This window comes from Leptodactylus fuscus, chromosome 4, assembly GCF_031893055.1.
Source record: "Leptodactylus fuscus isolate aLepFus1 chromosome 4, aLepFus1.hap2, whole genome shotgun sequence".
NCBI lineage: Eukaryota > Metazoa > Chordata > Amphibia > Anura > Leptodactylidae > Leptodactylus > Leptodactylus fuscus.
This window is the reverse complement of record NC_134268.1, coordinates 143,562,957-143,576,651: the sequence shown is the minus strand read 5'-3', so window position 1 is coordinate 143,576,651 and position 13,695 is coordinate 143,562,957. Positions and strand designations below refer to the sequence as shown.

The 13,695-nt window shown below is 40.8% G+C and overlaps 1 protein-coding gene across 1 annotated transcript; it reads left to right on the top strand.

Moving 5' to 3' along the window:
* Nucleotides 1-498: 498 nt before the first annotated feature.
* Nucleotides 499-13,695, top strand: RP9 (RP9 pre-mRNA splicing factor). Its single transcript, XM_075272220.1, has 7 exons — nt 499-511; nt 3,322-3,498; nt 5,237-5,267; nt 6,436-6,565; nt 6,839-6,930; nt 8,979-9,040; nt 12,035-13,695. The coding sequence occupies exons 2-7, from the start codon at nt 3,332-3,334 to the stop codon at nt 12,210-12,212; spliced, it is 660 nt and encodes a 219-aa protein (XP_075128321.1). The 5' UTR covers nt 499-511; nt 3,322-3,331; the 3' UTR covers nt 12,213-13,695.

Sequence of the window (13,695 nt, the reverse complement as noted above, 5' to 3'; positions counted from 1 at the left end):
CAAACACATTTCTTATACTTAGCAGTATTTTACTGCAAGCTAAAAATGTATGCAGAACGTCCTAAAAGCATGCAATATATTATATTATTAATTGTATATATATATATATATATATATATATATATATATATACACATATTTTTTTTTAAATATGATATTTTTATGGCACTTCTATTCTTTGTTTTTAACAGCAAATTGTGAAACGTTTTCTGTTTCAGAGCCAGACACATTACTAACATCAACAGCCCTATGAAGAAGCAGGAGCTTCTAATTTCACCACTAGAGGGCGCACTAATCATTTTCCTCTTGAGCACTTCTATACCAAATCTTGCTTCCTCGCTAATGTACAGTAACTAAAAGTCTGTGGCGGCGGCCATCTTATCGTAGCCAAGTGTTTTCTCTATGCGGGGCTGTTCAGCGGAGTCCCGTATGTTTTATCACCGCGACCTCTTATGAACGTAAGACACGGTGCGTGGTGTGTGACGTCCTATACAAGGAGCACAACATCCGGGTGAGTAGTGTGTGTGAGTACGCGATGCGTATCGCCTGCTGTGAGATCTGTGCAGCTTTTTCTATATGTTATGTATAACTATAATATGTAGCAATGAAGGCAGTCACATATGGAGGCTGCAGAGGAAGTGACCATGTAAACCCTTGCTAGAGTGAACCTCACAGTAAAGAAGGGACCCTGTATTGTGGTCTGTGCAGGCACTCTGACTCTGCTGAGGACCTGAGCTAGTCACATGGCTGCTGGTTTTACCTTATGGAAATCTGTTCACTGCGTGGGTTCCAAGCGACCAGCTAAACACAGGGTTTCCTGGATAACCCCTTGGTTGTATTCACATAGTGTGTAAATACAGAGAGCAGTGCATTCAGCTGAAGGGAGAGAGATCTGTCCCCTACAGCGATGTGATGGCCAGAGATTGGTCTGGAGACCACATGAGCGATGCTAGGACAGATTATGGAGTGGGGTGCATATTGTACATTAATGGAACCCCCTTACCTTTCATTTCAGGTACAGCTCAGCGTCATATTAATCTGTTCATAAAAATATGAATTTGTTCATGAGACAGTAATTTCTCTGGTGTCCCAGTAGCCATTATTCAATGGCGGTATGTTCCTCATGCTACAGTGTTCAACCTGTGTCGCCTAAGGGTCAGTGCACACAGAGGTTTTTGACACTGAATCCGCCTCAAAATTAGCCTCCAAAAAAGCCTCCTAATAGAACTCTATTGGGAGACTTTTTTTGGAGGCTGATTTTGAAGCAGATTCAGCGTCAAAGTCAGCGCCAAAAAACTCGCTGTGCACTGACCCTAAACATCCTACCATGGCCAGCAGCACCTTTAGACACTTGTCCCTTCGAGCACATCTGTTTGGCAATTGCAAATGGAGTCCTCAGCCAATCTTGATGATTGGCATATCATAACATTATTTTGTTATACTTATAGCACCAACATATACCGCAACACATGTGGATGTTCCCAAGTAGAGCTCACAGTGTAAATTCCCTTTTTGGAGTGGGGGAAACCCCAGGAGCACCCACACAAATAGGTCATACATGATGTTGTCCGTGGCTGGATTTGAACCTAGAACTGTGACAGTGCTGCCCGGTCATAAAATAATGTAAAATGAGTGTGAACAATGAGGCAGATTTATGAGGACTGGTCTTCATTGCTACATTGTCGGTGCAGGGATCTATACACTGAGGCGCATGCTGTGCTATATATACACTGTATATACTCATGCACACTGAGGCACACGCTGTGCTATATATACACTGTATATACTCATGTACACTGAGGCACATGCTGTGCTGGAGTGTACACTTTGGGAAATAAGCTATTTTTCATGTCATTTACACCAGATATCTATCTGGCTGAAATAATAAATTTGGCAAGGCCAATGACCTTGTCCCTGCTTGTCTCAACTGTCACCATAAATGACAAAATCAATTTATTTTTGTGCAAAATGTTGTCTATCTGAGATGGGGCAGATTAGTGAATAAAATGAGCGTAATATCTGGGTGCGTTCCATGATGCACTCGGCTCTCAGGAGGCTTTTGATCTGTTATGTTATGATGACATGGAGCAGAATAGGACTTGCTCTATTTTCATCGGAACAGAATGGACCCTTGGACACTCCCTTGGGTGACACACTTGGACGTGTGCATGCAGCCTAAACCTAACTGCCTGAATGACAGCTGTGCTGTTGTACAATGTACAAAGCAATCTACTTCCATTTCTGTCCACTGCTGTCAACTGTTATGAACAGTGATCAGTGCTGGATATCAGACCCTAACAGTGGGTTTTTTGATGACCTATACTGAGGATTGGTCATCAATATCCAAAATCTTAATAATCTCCTTTGTTAGTGATGTGTGCGTGAGGTTATACTCGGGATTGCCTTTCCTGGGGTCAGAAGACACATCTGTTTAATCAAAACCAGGCCAAACAGCAGCAGATAGGTGTAAGGTGACATTGGGAAAGAAGAAAAAGTAGTCCTGGAAGTGATAATATGGCCCCCAGAGAGCTATAGTCTCAACATTATCAACTCTGGAATTTCATGAAGATACAGAAGGATTGGAGAAACATACATACATACACAGAAGATCTACAATTACTTCTCCAAGATGTTTGCAGCAATTTCCCTGCCAAGTTCCTTCATATGCAAGTGTGTTTGGAAGAATTGATGCTTTTTTGCATTTGATGGCAAAGGGTGGAAATACCAAATATTGATTTCTTTTAGCTGTTTCTTTTGCTCATTCAAATAAAGTGACACATCTATGTATAAAAGCATTCTTTGTTGATTTTTTTTTTCTTTTTATGTAGATTGTGAGCCCCACATAGGGCTCACAATGTACATTTTTGCCTATCAGTATGTCTTTTTTTGGAGTATGGAAATCCATGAAAACACGGGGAGAACATACAAACTCCTTGCAGATGTTTTTTTTTTTTTGTTTTTTTGCCCTTGGCAGGATTTGAACCAGGGACTCCAGCGCTAACCACTGAGCCAACCTGTGGCCCCCTTTATAGAATATTTTCCACACATAAGTTTTTCTCAGTACTGTGTGTATGTGTACATATAATAGATGTTGAACCCACTCCTGGCACCTACAAAAATCTTAAGAATACCAGTGGAAAGAGGGATGAGATGAGATGAATCACAAAAAACCCTGCAATTCCTGTCCTAGATTTTCGGGGGAGAAATTGTGAGGAATATATCTTGCTATATTTTTAACTTGCATGCATTTAGGACATTCTGCATACATTTTTAGGTTGCAGTAAAATACTGCTAAGTATAAGAAATGTGTTTGCATTTCAGAAAGTACAAAATGTCCCATAAAAGGGAAGGGGATAAAGAGAGGCGTCGGAGCGAAGAAAATGAGCCTGTCACGCCCGGGAGTAGTAGCCATCACAGTGACAGAAAAAGGAGGAGGAGCAGTAGTGGTAGTACCCACAATACACAAGAGATCCAGAAGATCAAGCATGTTGAGATTTTGTAAGTACATGGCACCTGCTACCAGATTTTCATTTAGCTAAATGAGACTTAGACGGCGTTCACACTGCAGCTGTCCGCCCCGGGGTGTCCTCTGTAAACCCCATGGAAACCGGGCAGCAGACGGCTTGTGAGCGGTCGTCTTTAAAACCCATTCATTTGAATGGGTTCTTAGAGGTGACCGCCCGTGCGTGTTTTCAGCCTCGTCAGGATTGTGACAGCAGGAGACAGCGGCTGCCCAGGGATCCCCGCTGTCTGCTTCTTCACAGCGCAAGCTGAGAGTTATCTCTGGACACTGGCAGGCTGGGGCTGTGGCAGCCCCGCCTGCCAATGTCCGGAGATGACTCTCAGCCTGCGCTGTGAACAAGCAGACACCAGGGATCCCTGCATCCCGCGATCGACCCATATGTCCTTTGCGATCTACCAGTAGATCGCGATCGACGTATTGGGCACCCCTGCTCTAACTGATATCTAATACATCTCTGACATCTATTAAATCTCAATGCGTTTCCCTTGTTCAGTATCAATAACAAGTTCATCAGGCGAAGTATTGTTTTTATTGGCGGATAGAATAAATTGCAGTGATAACTGCATTTCCTAGAGCCCTGATGGTGGGCTCCAGTACTTCAGAATAGCCGATGATGATCAGCACGGTCCCAAATATTGGACCCTCACTTATTTCTTGTTGTGATCTATTCTGGGGGATAGGTAAGCAATCACTGAGTTCTACAACCGTTTGTTTACTGTGGTGCAGAGGAGATCAAGATTTACAAATGAAACCGTGTCGATAAATCTACTCCTATACAACCCCTGGCAAAAATTATGGAATCACCAGTCCCTGAAGATGTTCCTTCAGTTGTTCAATTTTGTAGAAAAAAAAAAAACAGATCACAGCCATGACAAAAACTAAAGGCATTTCATATGGCAACTTTCTGGCTTTCAGAAAAACTAAAAGAAATCAAGAAAAATAATTGTGGTAGCCAGTAACAGTTAGATTTTTAAAACAAGCACAGGGAATAAATTATGGACTCACTTAATTCTGAGGAAAAAAATTATGGAGTCATGAAAAGCAAACAAAATAACACTCCAACACATCACTAGTACTCTGTTGCACCACCTCTGGCTTTTATAACTGCTTGCAGTCTCTGAGGCCATGACTTCATGAGTGATAAACAGTACTCTTCATCAATAGGATTTACATACAGAACTATGAGTACTAGTGTTATTTTGTTTGTTTCATTTTTTCCTCAGAATTGAGTGATTCCATAATTTATTCCCTGTGCTTGTTCTAAAAATCTAACTGTTACTAGCTACCGCAATTATTTTTCTTGATTTCTTTTAGTTTTTCTGAAAGCCAGAAAGCTGCCATATGAAATGCCTTTAGTTTTTTTTCATGGTTGTTTTTATTCTACGAGATTAAACAACTCAAGGAACATCCTCAAGGACTGGTGATTCCATAATTTTTGCCAGGGGTTGTAGCGTATTTGTTGTAGATTTTCAGTGTGGCTTGTTTCTTTGAAACCCCATTGACATGTTGCAGGAAAACTGTTATAGATGTGCTACATATTTTGGTTCAGTCGAATTATATTGATTTTGACATTTACTGGAGCGTGTGAACGACAGTTTTGTTTTGTTTTTTTCTGTTTGGATCCTTACTAATTTTGAGAAACGTGTTCAGCATGGTATGTGAACCTGACAAATCAGGTATTCAGCCATTTTGATGCTTCTTGTTTTGTTTTAGCTACGAGAAACCTCCACCAGGACTAATAAAGGTATGAATGCAAAAATGTTTTAATACATTATATTATTCCAGCCATACCATAGATTATAAAAACTGTAAGAACTTGGGGTAGATGGCCTAATAGGGCGCTACCTTACAGCAAGAAGGGGGAGCGATTAATCAGCCCTGCACTTCCGCACAGCCCTGCATACACCCATGTTTGTAGGGAATATTGTATATAGCTTTTTTACCCACAACACCCCCCTCTTCCCCCCCACTTTCTAACCACTTTCTGCAGGGAGGGTCTTTACAGTGATCACATGACATGAAGAAAAGGTCTCACAGTCACAGAAAAATGAAGATCTGAACATGAGAAGAAGTCAGATGAAGGACTTATGTTTGTTGTATGTGAGTTTGTTTTGAGAGTGAATGTGTTGTGTATATGTGATGTATACTGTGCCACTTCTCTTGCCTTGTACATACACTGCTCGATATAACTTCTCATGTCCTGTATGTATCAACAGTACCACTTTATTTTTTCTATGTGATGTGATTTTCAGGATCTACCCTTATACTGTATATATGGACAGCACACACTTTTATCTATTTTCTAATATTAATATAAAATATTTTTATATATATATATATATATATATATATATATATATATATGTATGTATATAGGCCGTGCACTTCGCTTGCCTTGCACAGACATTCATTGCTGGGTACCACTTCCCTTGTCCTTGATGTATATTTAATAATTATTAAAACTTCGCAACATGTTTCCTAAGATCCGGCCATGTTTGCATAGTTGGGATTTACACCAGGAAAATATACTGCGGCTTTTAATGATAACACAGAATAAATCCACCACTGAAACTTATTCTGCTGCAGATTTGCATGTGGATTACCCTAATTGAAGGTCAATGGAGTTCATAAACAACTTTTCGGGATGAGCATGGTGTCGATTCTAAATTATGCAGTCATTATTACACATAGATTTTTTTTTTTTTTTCAGAGCATGTCTATACCCCTGTAACATGCCTTGGTGACAAAATTTCTGCTGATTCTGTCCAGATTTAGGTATTACATCCATATCTAAATGTAGACAGGAAATCTGTAATGTATGAAAATCATATCAGTCCATGCATATACTGTAAACATACGACATATTTTGTACATTGGCATGAAGTTTTCTATATTTGTGTTTTCCTTCTAAGGAGGATGAGCCAAAGCCTGAAGACTGTATTCCTGATTTGCCAGGCAATGAACATGCTAGAGATTTCCTTGCCCATGCCCCTACCAAAGGACTATGGATGCCTTTGGGCAAAGAAGTGAAGGTTATGCAGTGTAAGTTATACACCTCTGTAGAGCCAATAATAGTGAGAGCCACCCTGTCACCGTGAAGTTCTGTTCACATCTGTGGTAGATTGTCATGCCAAGATAATATTCTTGCCATGATGTTTGCCATGCAAATGTCACAATGCAGATGCTAACAGATCATAAAATGTTACATTTCTTCCATAAAACAGTAGGGCAGGTTAAGTTATCAAATTTTGCAATATACTTCATGAAGAAAGTGCCTGTATCTTAGTTATATTCCTGTCTTCATTTCTTTTTTAGGTTGGAGATGTAAGCAGTATGGTCACAGAACTGGAGATCGTGAGTGTCCCTATTTCATCAAAGGCAATCAAAAGATTGAGCAGTTCCGGGTGGTAAGTTTGGGCCAGCAGAGGTCATGTGTGTATTTGTGTATTTACCGGCCCTAATGCAGTTTAGCTGAACTAAATTCAGTATGTCAGTGCAGCTGAGTCAAGTTTGGGTGGCTTATAAACAGGCCAAGTATCCTGGCCCAAACATGGCTGTGCGAAAAGTGGAATCCCTCTGGGAAATTACCTCATTTTAGAAACTATAACCCTCAAGGAATTTATCAAGGATGAGAATGAATAAAAGATGGTGAAAAGTGAATATGTAAGTTGTGTGGTATACATTGTGGACACCAAATACCACACTTTTTTCCAGCTCCTAAAAGGAGGGTGTATTTTGGACGAGAAGGGAGGGGTAAATTCTGCCATCTTTTCCCTTGTAAACTTTAAACCTGGGGTGTGCCATGATATACGATTGTACACCTTATACATTCCCTTTCTGGCTCAGCCATTTTTGTTCTAAAGGATGTGGCAAGTTCTGCGTTTTTCTCTGTTGCATGGTACAAGTTATAATTTTTTTTTTTCCTTTGATGCAGTCAGATGCACTTCTTAGGGTAGACCATCAGTTTAGATGTGTGCGGACTCAGAACCCCACAGATCACCAGTACCGAGACATTGTGTCTCTCGGTAATGTTTATATACCACAAGTCATACAAACTGTAGTTCTGCATGTAGGTACTACAGCATTGCCCCATTGAAGTCTAACAAACCAAAAAATAAATGCACTAAAACTCGAACCTTTATTGATATTCTTTAAAAGCCTAAAGTGGTGGCACCAATAACTATCACCAAAGTACCAAAGTGTAGGGGGATGTATTAAAAGATTGTGTGGTGTTGCATTGTTGCCCCACAGTGTGTTCACCTGAGCAGCTACACATTACAGCCGGCCATAGGCGATTATACGCTGCCATTATACTTTGATGCCATGCTTTATTGCAGGCATACTTGACTTGCTCGTATTGCCGCTGATGAACCGGCTTGTCCAGCGAAACGGACCGTCAGGCTGAGCTATCACTTAAACATTGATGTGCTGACGTTGTATGTATGTGTAGAGTAGTGCTCTAACTGTAACTGTTTGCCCCTATTAGTGCGTGTATGCCTCAGACCAGCTCTGATTGGGTGTATGGGTGCTCCCAGACCAGCTTTTACTGGGTGTGTGCTTGCCTGTCTGTCATGTGGGGGTTGGAGGGTCGTATTATACTACCAAACCAGTTAGTTAGACCAGCTATCCTTTCAGCTTTAGCCCAATGTTAGTCAGTCTATGTCAGCTAAACTAGATGGGGCTGCTATAGGGGCTTTGAATATCAGGTGAACACACTGTGGGGCAACATTGCAACACCACTCCATCTTTTAATACATCCCTCTATACTTTGGTGGTAGTTATTGCTGCCACCACTTTAGGCTTTTAAAGAATATCAATAAAGGTTCGAGTTTTAGTGCATTTATTTTTTTTGTTTGTTAATTAGTTCAATTTATGCACCTACCTCTTTATTTTGTATGGAAAGTGAGCAGCACTAAGCTGGTGTAAGCGGCCATTTTCTTGTGGCTGCTTACACAGTAAGCTGGGGTAAGCAGCCACAAGAAAATGGCTGCGGGCATGCGCAGTCGGCTCTGCCCGAGGCCCGACGGCAAAGCCGACTGCGTATGCCTAGAAGTTTGAAGCCAGCGCCGGAAGAAGACACAGGGAGACACTGCGAAGATAGAGTTAGCGCTGGAGATTTCTCTCACAGCATTGAAAATGCCCCCTATGCTGCGAGTTCTGCAGACAGAAGAAAACCAGAATTTCTACCGAACAGCGGCATGGAAAAGACTTCTAAAGGTAGGTGAGGAATAGCCTTTCTTAAGGCTATTCCTACGTGTTAGGGAGAAAAAATGTTTTTTTAATGATTGAATCCCTTTAAATACTGTAGATTTCAAAGTTTCTTTAAACTCATTATTTCTAATAATATGATTTATTTGTTTATGCTGTATACATCTTTCTCAACCAAGAAGAAACGTACATGTCTGAGTTATTGATTTAAATTTGATATGTGTTTTTTTTTTCTTTCTTTCTATAGGCTCATGAAGACCCAATGTATGGCTTGCTAAAAGAGAAAGCAAATCAAGAAAAACAGATGAGGTAATATATCTCCAAGTTTTACTTTGTAATGTGGCATTTAGGACATTTTAGAAGAGGTTTCTGGCACAGGATGGCCTGGACATCTACACTATATTCACTTTTATATTATAGTTGGCGTTGAGTCTAGCCATTGATCCGTTGATAACTAGACACCATACACCTTCCTAATTAGTGCTAGTGCACCATTCCAGTACACCACCATGGACATGCACTCCAATACCATATGTACTTGGCATCTTCATGCTCACGTCTGGGGCAATTTGCATCCTGGCACTCTCCAATTTTTCCAATTTCAAAAGAGTCCAACAGGCTAACCTGTTATACAGAAAGATGGGAGAGTTTTGGCCGCACTTGGAGCTACAGCTAATAGCAAATTTTGTCTACTTTCTGTGCAATGCTGCATTTTTTTTTTCTTTCTCTATTGAGAGCTTTACCCTGCTACACACTATATACGGTGTACAAGCTTGTGTGTAATGCATGGAGTAGTAGAAAATGAGGGGTTACCCCTTCATTATATTTCAACATTATAAAATTTAGAAATATGAATATGGTATGAAATAGGATATGCTCATCTTTCATATGACACTATATCCCAATCTATATTGTGTTTTCAACTGATGAGATCTCTTGAAATAATAAAGGTAAAACCTTAGGGTCATATGAAAAATGAAAATCTTGAAATATAACTGAAGTGACCCTTCCCCCACCGCCTACCCCCCCATCTTTTTGATTGACGGCTTTGTTCAGTGTACTGGCTTGTGTTTAATAAAGAAAAAATAAGTGTTGGGGGGAGGGGCATAGTCATTGAAACAGTTAAAAAACCTAGAAATATGATTCTGGTGTTGTATAAAGAAGAGAGAGAACTGTTTGAGGGGACCCTCCCCCATCCTGACTTTCAGTTATTTCAAAGTTTACTGACACTTTAAAGGCTTCTTCCTCACCTACCTGAAAGAAAGTCAGTTTGTAGAATTCTGATAGTTTGAGATTACGTCAGAGGGGTGTGAATTAAATACATCCCACAATGTTAAACAAAGAATTCCCACTGTCCCAGGCCTTTTCTAACAGCGTAGGAGCCTCTAAGACACACATCAAATACTTCCACCCAGATCCCTATATCTTAGTCTTTACCCAACCATGAAACTGCTACAACTGTGAGGCTAAGTAATAGATCCAAGGTCTATTACTAGATGGTCTTTCTTTCATGAGATTCTCATCTTTTGAATTTATCTAAAACCTTCTTGATAGCCATTATCCTGAGAAATCAGCATTAGTAGCAAGGACATATTATATACGTCCTTGGCTACTGCAGTGCCTCCCAGGCAGGTCATATGACATGCGGCCTTGACAGATACAGGGTTAAAGGGTACCTGAGTTTTCAGGAAAAAGTTGAGATATGTACAGAATCTTGCTCAGCACTCTCTTCTATGACTGTTTAAGGCTTTATATATGATGTCCTATCAGTTTTTCTACTGCTAATAATCACATTATGTCTTAGGGGGCGTTCACACTACCGTCTGTGTCCGACAGGTAGTGTCCGCTCCTAGTGTCCGGTCAAAATCTTGCACGGACATTAGGAGCGGACACTAGCTGCGTCCGTGACACCTGTCATTTATTTAAATGGCGATCGGGTGCGTTCTTTTGCACTCCTGCCCTTCCTTCACTGTCCGCATGTAAAGATGTCCGACTTTTCAAGCGGACAGAAAAACCCGACATGTAAGCTGCAAGATTTCAAGAATCTTCATTCCTTTGCACAGAGCAACAGTTTGTAGGTGTGTGTGCGTGCATGCGTGTTCAGGTGATTCAAACTCTCCCAACCCCCATTCACTGTGTAAAGACAGAACAGAACCTCCCCCTTCAGACTTCTTGGTTATCTAACGTATCTATGGATGGACTTCCCTGCTAACAAGAGAGTGAACTGCAAATTGGCTTAAAGGAATACACCTAGTGGCAGGAACTTTACAGAAGTTTCAGGCAGAAAACAGCCATATTCTGGGGGCCACACGGTGGCTCAGTGGTTAGCACTGTAGCCTTGCAGCGCTGGAGTCCTGGTGTTAAAGTCACACCAAGGGCAAAAAAAAACATCTGCATGGAGTTTGTATGTTCTCCCCGTGTTTGCGTGGATTTCTATCCCATATTCCAAAGACATACTGATAGGGAAAAATGTACATTGTGATCCCTATGTGGGGCTCACAATCTACATTTAAAAAAAAGAAAAAAAACGGCCATATTTTTAATTAAAGTGCATTACATATTAGTCTCATTTCATAGAGCATATGATTTTGGACCAAGTTAGTGGTTAGTGACCATTTAAATGCAATATTGGTAGAATCCCATGATTTATTATTGCTTTGACGTGCTCTGTTCGTATGTTCTTAGTCAGTCCTATAACCTTTAAATGGAACAACAGAGGGACGTTCATGGCTGCAGTTTTTTATGTTGGAGAAGAAAGGTCCCTTGCCATGATGATTATGGGGTTCCATCATAGAGCTAGCATTTATCACCTATTTGGTGGATCTTTGATAAATGCTTCTAGCTTTAGTAATCCCTTAGGAGGTGTTTGCTGTCTAGGCAGCAGTGGTCTAATTGTAGAGCAGGACAGCCAAGGGGAAATAGCATTATGCCTTTAGGATATATGCACATGACCATGTAGCTGGTCTTTGGTTGAACAGTACAGATGGCACATGGATGAACATCTGTGTGCTGCTAGTTAGCCTAGGCTGTAAAACAAACAGGTATAGGGCCTGTCCACCGTTTTGCCCTGGGCTCACTGCTGCGTACATAGGTCTGTGATAATATGCAGACATGTATATGTGGCCATAGAGATGAATAGGCCAGTGTGCTAGCTGTGCGGTCATAGAGCCTTATTCTGCCTATGAAGCAGCTGGTCTATCATTTCTTCTACTCATAAAGTGAACAGTTCTAGTAAGAAAAGCATATTAGGGAACTAAGCATGGCTTACAAATTTACTCTGCTTTCTCTCCTTACACTTTACAGAATTCAGCAACTGAAAAAACTGCTTGAAGATTCAACATCTGAAGAAAGCAGTGACAGCAGCAGTAGCTCAAAGGACTCTCGTGAAAAACACAAGAAGAAAAAAAAGAAAAAGGATAAAAAGAAAAAAAAGAAGAAGAAAAAACACAAATCTTCTCACAGGAACTCAGATTCAGACTAAATTTGTGAAAGAAACAGGTTGCATATATGGTTTGTGGAAGAATAGTCTCGGTGGCTTTCTGTGGTATAAACAGAAGACTTCACATTTACATGGTTTGTAAAATAAAGTGGTCTCCGAGTATCTTGGACTGTGGGCTGCTGGTTCGTATAACCTGTAATGTTACTGAATAAATCCTGCTTAAGTAACATTCCTTGACTAAACTATTGTAGAGAATGGCCACCTTTGCACTGATATTTTTTTTTGTTCCTTCCTAAATGTGAAATCAAGCAACTTAGTGTTTAGGGCATTTACTTTCACAGGAGACACTAAGGTGATGGTTAGGTCGGGATGCCATGTAGTGTGAACACTACGATTTTACCTAGCCACTTTACAGTGCATACAAAGTGAATTGGGTTCTGGCTAATTTCTAACAATCACGTTTTTGTAATTCACAACATGTCATTTATACCTTTGGGAATGCTGGCGTTTTTTGTATAGGTATAATTGAAGCAGAAAGTCCACAGAGGAAAACTTTCTGTGAATAGTGATGCAGGAAAGACCACAATGCTATGTGGGTCCTTAGTTTTAAAGGGGTTTTCAAGGCTGTGTCAATTGATGATCTATCCCTACGATAAGAGATCAGTTGAATATCAGCAGTTAATGGTGCTGATTCTGCTTTACAGGCCATTAGATGTCACAAGCTTGGTTTTCTGTGAAGAGACAGCAAAGGTCACCTGTATCCTGCACTCCAACTCATCGATGGTAGATGAACTATGCAAAGGAAGAATTCTGAGACTGGAAAACCCCTTTTGAATATGTCAAAATTGCTGCAACTCAAAAAAGTTCGCTACCAAAACAACCCCTTTCAGATGTATTGCACACTTGCCTTTCTGTAAATCCCATTTAGATGAATGGGGAAAGTAACAAAGTTAAACAACTGATCTACCACATGTAAACTCATCCTTACGGCTAATTCACACAGGGCAAAATGGTCAGGATTTTGACACGGAATCTGTGTCAAAATCATGCTGCCTCCCATTGAAATCAAAGGGAGCCAGTCATTTCCTTTTTCCATGAGTGGTTTGTTCTCGCTTGCGGAAAAAAGAAGCGAGCTGCCCTTCAGGCGGATTCTGCTGCTGATTCAGCCGCAGCGTCCACCTCACGACATCACCCTCCGGACTAGGCCCATTCATTTGTGCCTAATCCGGAGCAGAAAGCCACCATGGAATGTGTTCATGCGGAACCCCGTGTGTACTAGCCCTTAGAGATATGAGAAGTGAGGTGTAGGACCAGGTAAAACTTCAGGCGGAAAGGACGCAGAATCTGCAATGGCAGAGTTCACACAGGTTGCATCAAGAAAGGAGAGTACCCACAACAGAATCTAGCAGGGAAGAGAATACAGGCATCAATAGCTGAATCTTTACAAGGCAGGCCTTCCTGCTAAAATGTTGCACGATATGCACTTTGTGATGTACCTGCTTTGATCCAATAAAGAAAAGCTAAT

Bases quoted from the DNA above. Each gene is read 5' to 3' on its own strand.
- RP9 (XM_075272220.1), top strand. From the start codon at position 3,332: ATGTCCCATAAAAGGGAAGGGGATAAAGAGAGGCGTCGGAGCGAAGAA. The intron at 6,566-6,838 runs GTAAGTTATACA...TTTCTTTTTTAG, and splicing joins AGAAGTGAAGGTTATGCAGT to GTTGGAGATGTAAGCAGTAT. The intron at 9,041-12,034 runs GTAATATATCTC...TACACTTTACAG, and splicing joins AATCAAGAAAAACAGATGAG to AATTCAGCAACTGAAAAAAC.